Source organism: Aptenodytes forsteri, unplaced genomic scaffold (genome assembly GCF_000699145.1).
Source record: "Aptenodytes forsteri isolate BGI_AS27 unplaced genomic scaffold, ASM69914v1 Scaffold467, whole genome shotgun sequence".
In the NCBI taxonomy this organism is placed as follows: Eukaryota; Metazoa; Chordata; class Aves; order Sphenisciformes; family Spheniscidae; genus Aptenodytes; species Aptenodytes forsteri.
This window is the reverse complement of record NW_008795298.1, coordinates 56113-72960: the sequence shown is the minus strand read 5'-3', so window position 1 is coordinate 72960 and position 16848 is coordinate 56113. Positions and strand designations below refer to the sequence as shown.

At 44.3% G+C, this 16848-nt stretch overlaps 2 protein-coding genes across 2 annotated transcripts in view; both read left to right on the top strand.

The window, feature by feature from the left end:
- CUNH4orf22 (chromosome unknown C4orf22 homolog) overlaps positions 1–2303 on the top strand; it is a 151554-nt gene extending 149251 nt beyond the window's left edge. Inside the window, exon 6 of the mRNA XM_019472078.1 lies at positions 2208–2303. Within this exon, the coding sequence (XP_019327623.1) occupies positions 2208–2303 (96 nt within the window). The remainder of the gene's footprint in view (positions 1–2207) is intronic.
- Positions 2304–6664: 4361 nt separating this feature from the next.
- BMP3 (bone morphogenetic protein 3) overlaps positions 6665–16848 on the top strand; it is a 31144-nt gene continuing 20960 nt past the window's right edge. Inside the window, 3 exon segments of the mRNA XM_009279311.2 lie at positions 6665–6932; positions 7767–7810; positions 7812–7845. Coding sequence (XP_009277586.2) covers positions 6665–6932; positions 7767–7810; positions 7812–7845 — 346 coding nt within the window.

Here is a 16848-nt window from a genome sequence, read left to right as displayed (position 1 = left end):
TCTGGTCCCTGTCAGGATAAACTTAGCCTACCTTGTTTATGACTGAGTGTGTCTAGGCCTTTCCCTTGTGACAAAAAAAAATCACAAGTTTAACTGACTGATAAAACTGAAAGATTTCCAAAGCAGGGTTTCTCTTACACCCTGCCCCTTTGCCTGCCCTTTTTCCTTTCAACCAGAACGAGCAACTGTTGCTATTACTGCCAGGATAGGCTGCAGGCTGAGGCTATGTCTTATTAATTGAATTGCCGAGAAGTTCTAAGGAGAGGAAAGCATGGGAGAGGGAACAGGCTGAGGAGGAAAGCGGGACTGCCTGGAAGATGTGAGGACTGAAGCATGGGAGTGTAGAAGCAGGTACATCTGGTGTGAAAAGACACTGTGTTTTTCTCAGAGGATGACACATGTGCCTCTAGCTAAAAAGAAAAATTGCTAAAATGTTGGCAACGCATCTGGGGCTGGTGGTCCCTGTATTCATCTCCTCTTAAAAATCAAATCTCTATTATGAAACATGCCTGCAGGTGGATAAAAATGAATAAATATTAGGCCACTTTGAAACAAAAGCTGCAATTTGCAGGAACTGTAATATCCCAAATCCTGGCAGGGCCTGATGAACACCAGCAAATCCAGAAAGCAGAATCAGTTCCTGCATCTGAAGCGTGGGCCATCTCCCGCCCCAGCAGTTTTGCAGTGGTGAACTGAAACTGGCAGAATTCCTTTCCCAACCGCACACAATCCTTATTCTTCCTCCTTAATACAAAATATTTGAGAAGTCCTAAGGAAAGCGGCCCCATTAAGGTCATTTAGTTCTTGTAGCAGATTGAGATTGTCACTGGCGTAAGGGTCAAACTTGGATTTTAAACCCTGTCCCAAGCAAAAGATAAATTTGACACTAGATGCATCTTCCTGTGGAGAGACAGCTGTGTTCCTCCAGCATGCAGTAAATGGTTCAGAAGGATTTACAACTGAATAAAAGAAAGGAAGATACTTGTGCCTCAGTAGTGCTATACACTGGATGAACGTTGTGGACTCTGTGTCTCATATATGATTGACAACACAAACGTATGCTTTGCTTTCACCTAAAAATGGCTCTGATCCTATTATTGCTGAAGTTGATTGGTCTCTACCATTTATTTATATAGCAGTTCAATCCAAACAAAGCAAATGATCGAGTCATACCCGGACATCCTATTTTCAGGCATAGTTGAAAGCTGATTAAATTGCCATGGGTATTTTATCTTTCATGTTGAGAGCTGAATGGGTAATAACATTATAGACAGCTTCCCTCTGTAAGAAACCGACTGTGCTCCTCTGGTGCCAACTGCACTTTTTTAAACTTTACAACTGAAGCCCTTGGACTATAGATTGGATGTGACAAACACACCCAGGCTTTGGTTACCGTCAAAACCAACGTGAACTAAGCTGGGCAATAATTTGTTTGGGTTTCTACAGAACTGATCTAGGATGGTGGTTTCTTTGATGTGCTTCCCATGAAAGATGGTTGCATATGAATAGTAACAGTACAAAATATCAGATTATATGCATTTCAAAATAAGTGCATTGGTTTGTTAGAAATTCAGAAATGCATACCTAAAAATGTGTTTGGTTGCATTGAAAGTGGACCACCAATCCAACTTCGTGCAGCTGCAGAACATCTGTAACAAATAACCAGCTCTTTAGAGTCAACGTGAAAGATCCTCCATGTGCCAAAAGCACCACATGAAGAAGCGTTTGTGTGTGTACGTTGTGTCTCCCCAGAGGTTGCAGGGCACAGGCCTGTGAGTCCCCATGAGATCCATCTGGCTTTGGCTTTTTTGTAACGCTCACTGATGGAGAACAAGCTCTTGAGAAGTGCTTGCTATGGGCCAAACTGAAATCAGCCCGAGTTCTCTCTCATGGGGTTCAGCTTGAACAGACTTAGTACCAGCTGCCTGATCTTTGCAAGTGGGTCTTCTCTTTGACCAGTCGACGGTCCGCTTGTTCCTAGTCGTATTTAGCTAAAAGAACTCTATCGCTGTTTTTGCATCTGCTAAAAGCATTGCAGGAGAAACAAACTGCCCAGTGCCAGGACATTAATGAGAAATCCCCACCCTCAGAGCTAGTTGCGTTTATTAAACTTTATGTTCCAAGGGAAGAAGAAGAAAATTCATGACGTTAAAAGCCATGTCTTTTTCTCTCTCCTGACTGGGTATCTGTAATATTCTGTGTTTCAGGCCGACCCGGGAGACAACACAACACGGACGCCTGTTGAAACAAATCTCTATCTCCATATTGTTATCTATGACCATATCATCAGAAGAGGGACCTAAGGTCCATCTGTGTGGCTCTTCTCCCAGTGATTTGTTAAGCTATTTTAAAGTCACCTGGAAGAAAAATAAACAGTTGAAAGATCTTTACCTTGTGTTCAGGGGTAGGAAGGGGGATTTTTATACTGGTTTAGAGTTGGTTTGTGCTTCGATCCTTGAGTGAAGTAAAGTGGAAGGAAGACCCCATGCTGGCTGTAGAGTCCATGTACCTGGGCCCCGTGTTTGTCCTTTGTGAAGTCCATGGGGTATGTGAATTGCAAAAGCACCTAAAGGGAAGACGGAAGGTTTGGACCCAACTTTTCCCACTACTCCTAAGGCAGCAGGGCGGCTGGGACAGAGGTGCTGCATTCTTTCCTGGAGTAAAGAAAAGAAACTACTGTCCCAGCAACAGGATGTTTTCAGTTCTTCCTGGGAGACTCTTTTTCAGGTAGGCCTGGACCTCTGTTGAGCAGCTAACACCATGTAATATGGACCTAGCCATTCACAGGGTAGCAGGGAGAAGTTGTACCAAATAGACTGGTAAATGTAAAGAAATCTGCAGCATTTTGATGGCATTAGCGGTTTCATGACGGCCACTTTTCATCCATTCCTGCTCTCGCTGCTGTTCTAGTACTAACTTGCTAGAAGTTCAGGCAGCAACGCAATGGCCCAAGGGACTCTTCCATTCCCGGGGCACTTGGGGAAGTTGCCCGTACTTACATGACCCAGCTGGTATAACCACCAACGTAGCTGTCTGCTTACTCGAGAACTGGAAAATGGCACAAAGCTAAGCAGCAGGAAGAACTAGCAGGAAACAAAAGCAATAATTATGGAGAAAAGAAAAAGGATGTGGAGGTGAAGGTAGAGGAAACAAAGGCGGAAAGTGGCTGGATAAAATTCCCTGGACCTTATTCTTTAAGGGACTGGATGATTTTAACGATCTTTTCTGGCCTCGGTACTGTGAATTTGTGAAAAGGATAAGTGAGGAAACTCAGACGAGAAAAGAGATGGTAGCAGCGCTGCTAGGCTTACCATAGGGTGGGGTTTATCTGCCAGCCTCATCACAAGCATGTTCCCTTTGGAAAAGGCTGAGAGCCTCGGTCTTAGCAGTTGGCGCATTAAAGATCCCTTTACTGCAAGGAGAGGGAGTGTTCCAACAATTACAAAGTGAAAGTTGTTACTTCAAAGCTGCAATAATTTGGGAGAGACTTAGAAGCCTTGTTTTCTTTCACATAAAACTTTCAATGTTATGAAGTTCTGCCATCTCCAAAATATAATAAAATCTTTTACTGTGACATTTCGCTTTTGTATAGAGCACTTCATCCCATAGCACCCTGAAATTTTTGCAGCAGATATGCAAACCAGAGGTTAGTTTACTCGTCCCTGAACCGCAGCCAGGTTGCGGAGGAAGCACCCAGAGCATGGCAAGGCAGCTCCAGCTTTCAGGCCTCATCTCCTCCACCGAGCCTCTGCCTCTGCCTCCATAGCCGGGTCAGCAGAGCCCCCTAGCGCAGACGGAGCAAATGCCGGCAGGAGGAGCTTCCCTGCCTGCTGCGGGCAGAGAAACCCGGCACCCACTGGAGCCCTACGCGTCAAAGCGGATGGAAATACCGAGCTAGCCTGCTCAGAGGACAAACAGGCGAAGGCAAATGATGCCCCCTCCCAGGGCTATTAACGGACGGAGCAAAAGCCCGAGACTGCGGTAACTCTTTGATTTTGCAGAGGGCCAGTGGGTTGTCTCCGGAGGGAAGACCTTGCGCTGTTAGGGCAGGCTTCTCCTGGCCTTGGTGCTTCTAGGTGTTTCCCTCATTTAGCAGTGTCAAACATAAAGATTTCCATCGTTCCTCGTATCACACCTGAAAACTAGGTTTCTGTCACTGACTCGGCTTTGCTTTACTGCCCCTGTGTCTTGAGGCAGCTCAAGGGAAGGGCTAGCTGTTGCCTCACAAATATTTTTATAGCGTTAAAGCAAAATTGCCTTTATAGTACAGCTTAGCGTTTGGGATAGATTTTTTTTCAAGAAAAAAAAATCGGAACTCCTGAGCCATTTTGAAAACACTAGGTTTTGCTTCTCTTGAACGCTGGAGAGGGAGAGATCCTCATTATGAAGGCTGGTAGGAGGGACAGTTGGTGGAAAGGGTATGAATTGTATTTGTCATTCCTCTTGACAAATGAATTGTCATTTTTCTTTCTTAATCTAATCGGATTTTAATGTAATGTTAAAAAAACCTAAGTTGAAAAGTGGTCCCTGCAGTTTGGAGAGCATTAGCGCAGAATCATAATAAAGAAATAAAGAAATAACATGAAGTAGAACTTAATAGAAGTAAATTTTCAACTTTAGAAGTTACTAATTCAGCTTCCTTTGTTTTCCTCTTATTACTCAACACTCTTGATTCGAAAGAACAGCAGGAAGTCCAGGAGAATCCTATGTCTACATCTGCAGGCAAATGGAAGGACATGTGGATCTAAGTGGGCTTTACGTGTTTTTGGGTCAGTGATCGCACCAATGCACTGTGTATCTCTAAAGATAGGTAACTGAAAGGCTGTAAGGGTGTAGGAAGCCTCATCTTTCGCAGTTGGTGCTGACCTCCTATGGAATTGTAATTTCATGTTATTTCTGACTTGGGCAATAATCCTCATTTGCGACAAAAAGTAAATGTGATATCTGCAATGAAAGAATGGTATTCACTGAGTAATTCACAGAATTACTGGCTGCTCAGTAAACTCATTTGATTCCTTCCCACCCATCCTTGCCTATGAGCTAATCTCCTGGTGTTCTGTCTCTTCTGACATTCAAAACCTAGGACCCCAGAGCGTTATCATAAATGAAAGCTCCCGAGTTACACGTTATAGTCCTTTGCCAGTCCTAACAGGAAGAAACTCTAGCCTCTGCTGTAAGTGAAAAAGTGTCCCCAAATACTTCTGTAATCTGGCTTGCATTTTAAAGAAAATGTTAATTTTCTTAGACAAACAGGATAGTGCATAAAGCAACTAAGCGCTGTTACGCTCCATCTCCCTAAAATGTCAGTGGTGGTTTTTCCCAACATCTTGTCACTGTTCAGCCCTGGGTAGACACACAGTGAAGTGGACATGCAAAACATATGGTAATCGAGAGAGAAGCTTTCCAAGGACTGATAACCACATGAAAGCTTCCTGTATATGTTCTTATGCTCTGTGACTTTTTAGCAGAAACAAATGCAAACTGTCCAGCCTGAAATTATTGCCTGCTATAAATGTAAGGTGAATGGAAATTTTTCTATTCTGTTCTGAAAAGAGACTCTGGTATCATCGCTGACCGTGACATTTACTGCAGGTACAGAGTTTGCACACTTCCATAAGATAACTGATTTTAGGCATTGATGGGAAAGTGCATGCTTGCAAAGGATCCCCAGAACTCTAGGTTTTATACCGGGGGCGTGGGGGTGGGGGGTTCAAGCATGTCTAAACTGCGTACATGAGTTACAGTCTACAGATTTTATTAGCCTGTATATGTTTTGGATTCTTTTGTATTTCTCACACACACACCCCGCTGCCAAAATCATACTTTTGTTCTTTTTATGTGGAGTCTGGATCTTTGGTCTTGCAACAACGTTCGGAACTACTGTTGTTGTTATTTTGGATAATAGAGTGAAGCTGAGAAGTAGCATGAGATTGGTGGTGAACAGCTCCATCCTGAGCCACAAGCAGCATCACAGGAAGAGTTATTATTTAGTACAAAATACAATGCTTTGAAAAGTCATTTTACTCCAAAATCTGAAGTTCTTTGTTCTTTAACTGTCACAACGTGATGCTTTGACGTAGTTAGAAACTTTTCGTAATACGTGAAATGAAATTCTGGTGAGTTCAGTGTGATTTTATGGAGACGCATCAGCAGCTTTGCGTTCTCTGACTAAAAGTGGTTTTGTGGAAGGCCAGCTGTCTGAGGAATCCAAGCAATGGCAGTAATTAAGCCCCACTTTTGAATTTGGTAGCTGTACAGTAAGGTATTGGCTCAGAAAACGCAGCAGCACTTCATGAACTCTAAGTTCGTGATTCCAGCAGCAGCCTTGCCAATCTAGCTGCATCTTCAAAGCTGAAAGAAGGAAATGGGGGATGGCAGCGCCACCTTAATAGCTGACCCCTATCTCATGTAAAGAACAAGAAGGTCTCCAGGCAGCGTACAACTTGGTCGTTAGATGTTCTCCTTTTGGTCATGAGTGAAAGAGGTTGTAGGGGAAAATCCTTCATTAACTCCGACTCCCCACATACAGAAAAGAAATCAGATTAAAAATGAATAAAACCTTTAGGCAATTCTCTGCAAGGCAGGCAGGGACAAGCAGTGCAGGCCAAGCCACTGTTCCCACTGCAAAGAAAACAAAAACACAGGTGCTGCATGTACTGAAGCCATGCAGATTAGCCCTGTGTGCAGTACACGCTCTTTACAAGAAGAAAAAGCATCACTCTTGTTATTTGGCTATTGTTCGCTTGAGGCATGTTTTATTTCAGCTCAACTCCAAGCAGAGTTATTACAGATCCCACAGCAGAAGTTCTCTGTGATGAGAGAAACATGTGATCTCCAGGCCCTAGAGAAGAAATTATGCTGGGAAGGCACCTCCAGCGGGAAGGCTGATGCTGGCCACCTGAGCAAACACCCAGTCTAGCGAGCAGAAAAAAGCAAGCATAATGGATACATGTAATGGCTATACACAGGAGTGGTTTGGTACAAGTTTCTCACTGTGTCCCTGCGTAGCGAAAGACTATTTTCTGTACACGTCTCTAAGACCAAGAGCAAGGAGATTCAAAGAGAGCAAGCACCACTTTGTTCCCCGATAAAAGGGGAGAGCCGGCTCTGCATGTTGCAGTTTGCGTGGTGCGATTCCAAGCACTGCTGGCTGATGTGCTGTTCAGTGTTCTCCCGTGCTGGTTATGAACTTCACGGTGTTGTACATGGGAACGTGGGTATATAAGGGATGTAGGGGAATGATATGGCTTAGGATAAGTGAGTCATTCAGAGCTGACTGTGGAGGATTTTGCTGACTGGGTCACAAGACCGAATCCAGTGAGAAGAGACAAGGTTTCTCTGGAGCGATGGCTTTTTGGGGGCAGGACGACACACCTTAGCCAGACGTTATGGATCTAGTAAGAGTCGGGGTGACTTTGTGGGGTTGGAGACATGCTGCTGGTGGTGTCACTGCCTCAAAGACTTGGTGGCAGGAGCCCTGCCAGAGCAGAATACACAGAAGCCCATCTGAGACAGACAAACAGATGGTGCAGTGGGCTGGTGCAAGCCAGCAGAGGTGAAGCTGCAGGGGGGTATTCGCCAGATGACAGCGAGGAGAGCTGGATGTAGGAGCCACAGCAGCGGAGATTGCTTTTGTAAGTAAATTCTGGAAAGCCTGAAAGCCAGGCAACTAATAAGCGCAAGTGTGGGATTGGCTTTCACATGCTGAACAGATTTTGCTAATATTACTTTGTTATGCAAATATGTAATTATTTCATTTCCCCCAGAAGGAGTATTTGTGGTTTCCTCTTCCCCAGGACTTCCGAATGCTTGCGTGGAGGGAACAAATAACTGTGAAGTTACCAGGTATGTGCATTACATGCAAGCTCTGAAAAAGCAGAAACTTGGAAGGTTTTGGTGGAGGTTTCAAATAGCAGTTTTGAAAGGGGCTGCTGGAGGGTGGTGAGGCTGGCCTTGACAATGGCACCTGAGTTGCTCATCATTTAAATAAACTTAATTAAGATAGAAGCCTACTGTGTGCCCGGGGCTAAGGAATAAAAAGGCTAGGTTGCTTCACAAACCGGAGACTCTGTGATGTATTGGGACGGAGCTGTACTAGCAAGGAGCTGCTAGGGCCCAGCAGGGAGGGAGCAGGATTCGTAGACCCGACTGGAGCTGCGCTGGCTGTAGCTCGAAAGGATGATGTTTGTGGATAACCTACCCTCACTGACGCAGGCAAGAACAAATAAGAAGCACCCACTGACCCTCTCTTTCTATAGTACCGTGGTAGAGTAAGTATAGGTGGGTGACGAGCTTCGAAAGTCCAGTCCTGCCCAATTGTAAGGCAAGTAACTTTTGTATTACTAAAGGGGAAAAAGGCAGTCGGGCTGTCTTACACATAGCCAGAATTTCAGATAGTGTCAGTTTGATTTTGTGTCAAATATCTGCCTGCAAGTACATCTGTAGACACACACACGTGCACATGCATGCACCAGCTGGAGTTTGGTGCCTACTTCTAGAGCGGTATTATTTGACCTCTTGGCATTTTTCCTGTTTCTTAATAGAAGGGGGAAGCCAGGGAGGAAAAAAAAAAGTTACACATTATCTGTAGCAGTCCAAATTGTTAGCTCCACAGATGGAAATCTAGAGTGACTGTACTGGATAGGATGGAGTCACTCCATAATTACACCAGTGTGTACGCAGAATTTGTCCCATGTGGTGATGGTTATTCTTTTTGTCTGTCTGCATGTTTTGTAGCTTTTCATGCCCCTGCAGCTGTTTTGTGTAGACACCTGCCCTCCAGACTAAGACCCGATTTGTACATTTTTACCAAAATGATTTGTATGCTGTGCAGAAAGGCAGATGAGTTTATATGGATATTCCAAAGACGTCGTGATTTAGGAAGTTGGACAGTGTTTTGAGATGTGGAGCATATCAGTATATCATACTGAAATGTTTGCCTTGTTTTTATAAACACAGGGAAGGTAGGTAAGCTTTTATTCCACGCTCGCTTTGATGATTTTGCCATTGAGCTGCTACGTTCGGCAAACCAAGACAGAAAAAAGGGGGAGGGAGAAAAATAAGAAATTAACACCACGTTTAGTCATCGCCATTAAAAATGCAAGATATGTAGAGTGTTTCTGCACCGAGTTCACACTAGATCTCATTCTGCACAAATCATTTTTACTGCTGTTGCATCAACGTTAGGGCTCAACATATTCTTTAACCCTTCTTAACCTTCTAAATGACTTGTTTTGCCTTTATCAATAGAAGACTCAAAAGGCTGATCAGGGTGCACATCAGCTGTCACCAGATGGACCCACGTTCAGGGACAAGTTCAGGTGTTTCATTCCCCTGAGTTTCTCTTCAGGCATAATTGGGATCAGTTCTGCTGACAGCTGAAAAGCTGAGATGTTAACTTTAAGAGCTGTTATTAACCATTTTTGCACTTCCTACGTCAAAAGCTTACATGAGGAAAACAATTACAGCTTAAATCATTGAAGTAATACTAGTTTTCTTAGCGAATAAATATCTTCTTAAGAGTATCAGAAAAAAACATGACTACTATAATATGGTGAATCTTGGCTGTGCATATAACACTGAAATCAGTGAAGCCCCGTAGTTTGTGGCTGCTGAGGATTTGGCCCAAAGAAAAGACCTCAGGATTTGACTGCATATTGACACGAAGCAAACGCAAGCTTTTGGCTCATATCAGTCAGTCGCCAAGAGGTGTGTCAGCCTCCCGCAGCTGTCCGCTTATTACTGGCCTCCAAGTAGAATATGTCCTATTAATGTCACCCTCTGAGCCTGATCATTTAAATAGTTTTTCAGCCATCCAGATGGTAACGTACTGACTTGTATATGGTGATTTTGTCAGAGACGGTGGCAAAACCCTTTCTAAAGTTGAGGTACATGTCATCCACTGGTCTCCCTCATCTGCAAGTCCAATCAGTTTATCGCAAAAAGCAATCGGGTGGGTCAGACATGATTTGCCATTGGCAAATCCGTGCTGACTGTTCCCAGTCACTTTCTTCTCCCTCACGTGCCCGGAAGTGTGTCCCGAGAGGACACGCTCCGTGATTTTCCCAGAGACTGAAGTGAGGCTGCCTGGTACTCAACTGTTGGTACGCCTCCTCTTGACTGTGTAACTCTGACAGATCCGGTGGAGGAGACTTTTTTTCCTCCTGTGCCCCCACAGTCCCTTGTCTTTCCTACGCGAGGGCACAGTTCAGCTTTTAGGAACTGTGCGTAACTGCTTTACGCCAATAGGCGACAGTGATTAGTTTCTGATACTCGGTCATCTGTTGCGTAGACCGAGGTCATATTGAGTGAAACTGAGTCTGGACTTGCCGTTATTCTGGGAAGAGATTCAGATCTGACCTTTTCATTTGGCCATTTTGGTAGAAAAGATTAAAATGTTAAAGCAGCACCATGACCATCCTATTTCTTCCTTCTTTCCAAAGCAGAGCTAGCGGAGTCTCTTTCAAGGAGCTCGCCATTTGCTTTTTGAAAGATAGATGTTTAACTTGTTCCTTTTTTAACCAAGAATTAAACTGGAAGCACATGAAATGGCTGCCTCAATTAAAATTAATATTAATTTTGTCAGAGAATGAAGCACGGTAGTAAAATGTATTAGTAAATGCTGACTTCATTGTGTTATTAAGTATATTGGCCCTATGAAACTTGGCCAATCAACGCAACCAGGCTAGGGCACCCATCTGCTTCACTTGGAGTAGGACTCAGGCCACAAAGTATATTGAGAAAAACTGCAGAACTACATTTCCATTCTGGAAGTAGTGCCAGTGTCAAAATGTCTACTGAAAACCAAACCACAGGTTCTTTCCATAACCCTCATTGCTGTTCGTAAAATGTTAAAGAAACTGAGCTGAAAAGATGCCCGTGGAGAATTTCAGGTGGGGACATAGTCATAATCCAAACTAACCAACCACAATTTCTTTCAACCAAAATATTTCATTTTAAATGAAACCATTTTCTCACTTTGCCAAATCCCCTTGCCTACCTCTCAATGTTTTAATACATCCATATCTTAGCAATAAACATTGATAGATAGAAAGAAAACAAACCTTGGCTGACAGGATAGCAGAGTTGCTTCTGCCAACTCATCAAAGGCCATTAAGCGTGCAAACCAGTAGTGATGAATATTCGTCAATTGATGAAAGAAGATTTTCTCCCCACAATCAGCAAATTCAGATACTGCTTTCAGATGCAGACTGCTGTTTGTGTGCCAAGATGTATGTTTTCAAAAAGTGGGCACTAGTCTGGAGAGCCTCTTTTCAATGCATTCACCTGGCTGCCCCTGAAGAAGGCGGCTACAGAACCATCTTGGGGGCTCGTGATCTAACTCAGGAATATTGTTCCAACCTTTGAAGTTGAAAGTCACAGCGGTACAACTCCAAGAGTGTCTTTGCAGTTGCATGGACAGCAGACTGGCTGACTAAAAGCCTACTGTTGAGTGTGGTGAACGGCTCTTTAGGTCCTTCTCCGTGCATTGACGAGAAGGGCGTCATGGATACCCAGCTAGAAGACAGACGCCTAAAGCTAGGTGTCTTAATCTCCGCAAATACGCACCATTCATAATAGTGAGCGCTTGTGGTGGTCCCCTGTTAGAATTCTAGAAGTGCTTGAAGTGGTTGAGAATAGGAGGTCCGCTGACTCCCATTTCGGCACATTGCCCTGCACTTCTGCTCTAGTAGTTCAGAGGAGCTTTGGAAAAAAAATCTTACTCCACTTTAATAATGCCTTGTCTTGCGCTGAAAACTGGTACTTCCTTGTGTATTTGCTGTGTACCGGCTGTGTGAACTAATAGTCGCAATGCAAGCTTGTAGCCAGGAATATTTTCTGCACAGTGCTGAGTGCACATTTAATATGTGCTTCAAAAACTGCAATAAGATGATGGATAGAAAATCACCCTCGTGGATTTTGAGCTGCTTAGTTTCAATTAAGCGCAGCTTTTTCCTGCCAAAACTTGGTTCACTTGCTAGATCAGGACTGGTAGACTGCATGTTTCACAGTCTCTTACACAGGAAGGCGGGAGCTGAGGGTGTTGAAGTAGACTGGGTCTTTTCAGTGCAGCATCGCTGTCCGAGCTTACGTCTGTAGCACGCTTACTGGATGTGCGTTGTCCTAACAGAAACAGTAATGCTGTCTCAGTCAGTAATACTGGGACAGTTCCCAGTTCTGAGGCAGTCATACCAGCAAGATGACCATGACAGCTGGGATGAGCTGGTTTCTTGTTGGTCAGCCGCAGCAGAAAGCTTACAGAAAATAGGGGTCATGAAGATTAAACCATCCCAAAAAGATAGAGTCTCCTGTCAATTCAGGGTAAGCTCTGGTTTTGCGTAGTACGTTGCTGAAGTGCTGCATGGTAAGCCTGATATTTATTATTAGTAGAATTATGGAGTAATTTTAGCATGCATGAGGGAGCAGGATGGAATTACAAGCTTGGACTTTGCTTATACTGATATCAGCGTTAAACCATCCTGCTGGGTTTCATGGGGATAGGAATATTGCACAAGGGACTGTCTCATGCGCTGTGAAAACAGTCACTAAAGACCAGAACAAGGGCAGATTCTTCGGTGTCATCTGCCCCTCATTGCCCCATGAGAGCAACGTAAAGAGGTGGAGGATTACCTGCAGGGAGGGGAGCTCTTTGCTGCAAAGCTGGGGGGAGCAGCTCCTCCCCTGTTTGGCAGGTACCTAAAGGAACTTCCCTGCTGTCTGCATTGTGCTCTGGGATGGCTGTGGGAAGCGGTAAGCCTTATAGCCCCCTTCCCTCCTACCGGAGCCCCAGCAAGCTAACACTGACTCAGGGCCTGTCTCGCTGCAAGTTAGGAGCGGTACATCACTGGAAGATGCAAAGCGAGGTCACGTGTATTAGTATCCCCACCCAAAAAAATGCAAAGATAACAAGTCATTGAGCTATCACTCATTAACGGAGAATTTAGAGAAAGATTAAATGGAAGTCAGTGTCTCATTCTTAATGTTCTTGATGTATTTTAACTGGTTCTGGGTCCTTTTCCCTCTCTTTCCTACTGAGATTGGGTAGGGCAACAGTGTAACGTCCCCATGTTTGGCAACACCGGTTGCACAGTCTTTTCACCTGGGCATTCAGTCTAACTGTGCTGGGTGTGCTAGGCAGCCTGGACATTTATCGCAGCGTGTCCTTTTCCTGTTACATCATTGTCCCGGTTCACTTGTGAATTACTTCTTTCCACTTCCCATCCTGTCCTGTAAATGCTATATGCAAACACATTATTATAGGGTTGTAGAAGCAGCTGGAATCTGACCATTATCTGAGCAACCCATTGAATTTTATCTTTCACATTCTTTTACCAAAGCCAAAAAGCAGAGCGTGCCTCCTGGTTGGAAATACTGCATCTATAAGAGGAAGGGGTGGTTTCAGTGGCACTCACTGATGCTTGCGGTTAAAAAGGTCCACTGTCAGAACCGTTGTTTTGAGGGTGAGCCTGTGGGTGCCTCTAACTCTGTGATATTTATAATGGAAGCACCATGCCCCTCTGTCAAGGCTAGGAACACAGCTTTGCCATTGCACGTGGTACCGATACAGTTATGTATATGGCTTCAGGGGGCCTCTTTCTTCTCTTGGAAATCAGCACAACTCTTCTGAAACCTGTGGGGTTAAACTGTAAGCTCTCCGGGACATGATCAAAGTTTTGTTCTCTGAACAATGCTAAACTAGCAAGTGATTTGCAGCACTTCCATGAAAGAAATGGAAAAGAAATAACAGAGAAGTGCAAAAGCACTGTTATCTCAGAAGTCAGGTCTGAGAGTTTGCCAGCCCTTATTTACTAATGAGGAGTAACTCCTTACGCGTACTGGTTTGGTTTGTGCAGTCACAGTGCTCTGGCGTTTAAAAATCTCATGTCCGGTTTGAGCTAGGGATATTTTTTAACGTTGGGAGCCACAGAACTGCGTGTGATGAGCGGCCCACCATATCACAGGGACAATCCATAAAGCAAGGGGCATTTGAAACCCAACGCGTTCTTCTGCAGCGCTCTCAAAAAACTGCAACGGCCATCTAAAAAGGGGGATTCTGACAAGGCACCTAATGCCCTGAGAAGTCTCTCTTTCCTTTCTGCCTCACACCAAGCGTCCTCTTTCTGTCTCCTTACTGGCTGTAATAGGATTGTATAGGGCTAACTTTCTATTTTAGACACTTCACTTAAACAACTGCAGTCGAGTGGTGGGGCAAGGCTTTGGGAGCCAGATTCTGAATTAATTTTGCATAAACAGGGCTTTCTGCTAACACTTACATGATTTTAAATAAAAGCTCAGCAATAGGGTGCTTGAGCTTCCATGTTGAACTCAAGTTAGTTCTTGTCTAATCCTCCTTTGCTTGAGTATGGTGTTAGATACATGCTGTCTCTGAGTTTTTTTTTTTTTACTGAAGTTGTTCTTGATTTACAGTGATCCAATCTCAAGAGTCAGGCCGTAGTTCGGAAGATGTGTTGGATATGCAAAACATCACATTCTTGTGGCCAGTTATTTGGTGCTGTAGGTTTAAAAGAGGATTCAGTTATACTTGTTGTATTTGAAGAGTTGTGGTGTGTTGTTGGTAGTTGTGTGTTTTAAAAATTCTTTCTTCTAGTGTTTTTTTTTTTTTTACTGAAGTTGTTCTTGATTTACAGTGATCCAATCTCAAGAGTCAGGCCGTAGTTCGGAAGATGTGTTGGATATGCAAAACATCACATTCTTGTGGCCAGTTATTTGGTGCTGTAGGTTTAAAAGAGGATTCAGTTATACTTGTTGTATTTGAAGAGTTGTGGTGTGTTGTTGGTCTTTTTTTAAATCGCGTCTCTCACCAGCAGAAGATAACATGACTGAAGTTGAAATAGCAATTCCAGTATTTCAGTTGCCTAAAGACTCTTCTTTGGGATTGACAGTTCTGCCGTGGATATAAGCCAGAGATTGCCGCTTGTGCTGAATTTTTTAGCTATCGGTTCGAATCATTTTGTTTTCTTCCGGCAGAAATCTGCATTGGTTTTATTATTTGTGTCCAAAAACTTGATCATGCCTTAATGTTTTAATTACGTACGTTCACTTGTACAGTTTTTATATTGCACTAATATAAGTTTCTTACAAAGAGAAGTGAAAAGTATAGTTAATCTTACTATTAGCATTAATATTGAAATTGTGTGTGTTTGTACATATATGGATAATATTTTTAGATGCATATGGCAAATTTGATGCCTCAAAACTGTTGGAAGATGAGATACTGCCACGGGTTGTCTTTGAGCACTCAAATATAGAAGCATATAAAAATCATTACTCTGCTTTTGAAAATCTTTCCTTCCTACCTGCCAGCAAGCACTTGCCTCTTGTAGTTACAGATGGGCTTATTAAAACTGCGTAACAATATTTGTTACCGATCCCAAACTCAGTGGAATTTGAAAGGCAAGTTCACCCTCCAATACATCATGTATTTTAGTGTTATATTTAGTGCTTGACAATTATACACTTTCTGTAGGCTGTTGAAAATGTGAATGCCCCGTGCTGGAAATAGTGTGCTAAGTTCCATATACTAATCTGCAAGGCAATTTTCTTATTTCCCTTCTTCGGGTTAGAAAGGAAGTCATTCTTGTGAACCAACATACTTAGAAACCGTGAAAATGGAATGAGGCTTCTCTTCCACCTCCGGTGTTTTCCCCCACCAGATGTATGAGGTAAGGCTGTGTTGCAAAGCATGTTTTGGAAGGGACAATGTTATGTATCCAATGGGGTCTTGTCTGATGCTGTACCATTGGCAAGGCGGGTGAGATATTTCTGTCCTTTTGGTGGTGAAAAGCAGCAAAGGCAGGAAGCATGTGAAACCATCTAAGCCGAGCAAGGAACACCTTGCTGTGCTCTGCCGTAGCGGAGGAGTCCTGCCGTGCAGGATTTCCCTGCCTGATCCCATGCTGCTCACAGAAGGGTTATGTGCCTGAAAGGGCTTGTCCTCCTTTCACCTGGGCACGGTGCATGACCCTTCCCATGGGCTCCAGGCTGCTGGGGACACCTCTGTCAGCCGTGGCCAGGTTGGAGGGTGACAGAGGAAGAAGCAGAGTGCCACTGAGTGTGGCTGGCCCTCGGGAGAGGTGGGCTGAACCCCAGCACAGCGGCTGAACCCCAGCACAGCCCAGTTAGCATCCCTTCCACCTGCCTGCCACAGACTGTACTCTGAGTTCAGCCAAGCCTTGAGATTTTCAAGGAGAGAAGGCTGAGTGCGGTTTGACTCGTGATTTTTGTTTTATTCCAATCATGTTTTTTTACTGCCTTTTGGAAGAGGCTGGGTGGAGGTGGGAAGGGGAACATCCCACCACCCTGTTCCCCGGCTGCCCTCAGGGACGCAGTCAGTGCCAGTGATTGCATTTCCAGAGTCCAGTCTCCCTCTGTCTCTGCGTGTGTGTGTGTGCTTTCCTTTGGGTGGTGGTTTCCCCTTTGCTTTGCCTCTTGCTTGCAGCCGGAGCCGAACGAGAAGGCGGTGTGATTGGCTGCTGATTACACAGATCAGCCCCGAGCGCTGGGACTCACACTTACACTCACTCGCACACGCACATACGCGCACGCACCCCACAAAAACTCACCCGAGCTGCGCCTGCACCAGTCAAAGCAGGGAACGAGCATCCAGCTGCACGGAGAGCAACACCTCCACCCCTCGCCAAAAAACAACCTGCACAGCAAGGGGAATAAACACCTTCACTGCCAGCACCGGGAAGGACGGGCGGTTTATACCGTGGCGCTTTCCTCCAGCCCACTTTTTTTTTTTTCTTTTCTTCTTTTTTCCTTCTTCTTTTTTCCAAAAAGAGGAAACCCCGTCTGCGATTTTTAGCGCAGCCCCATCCGCGCCCG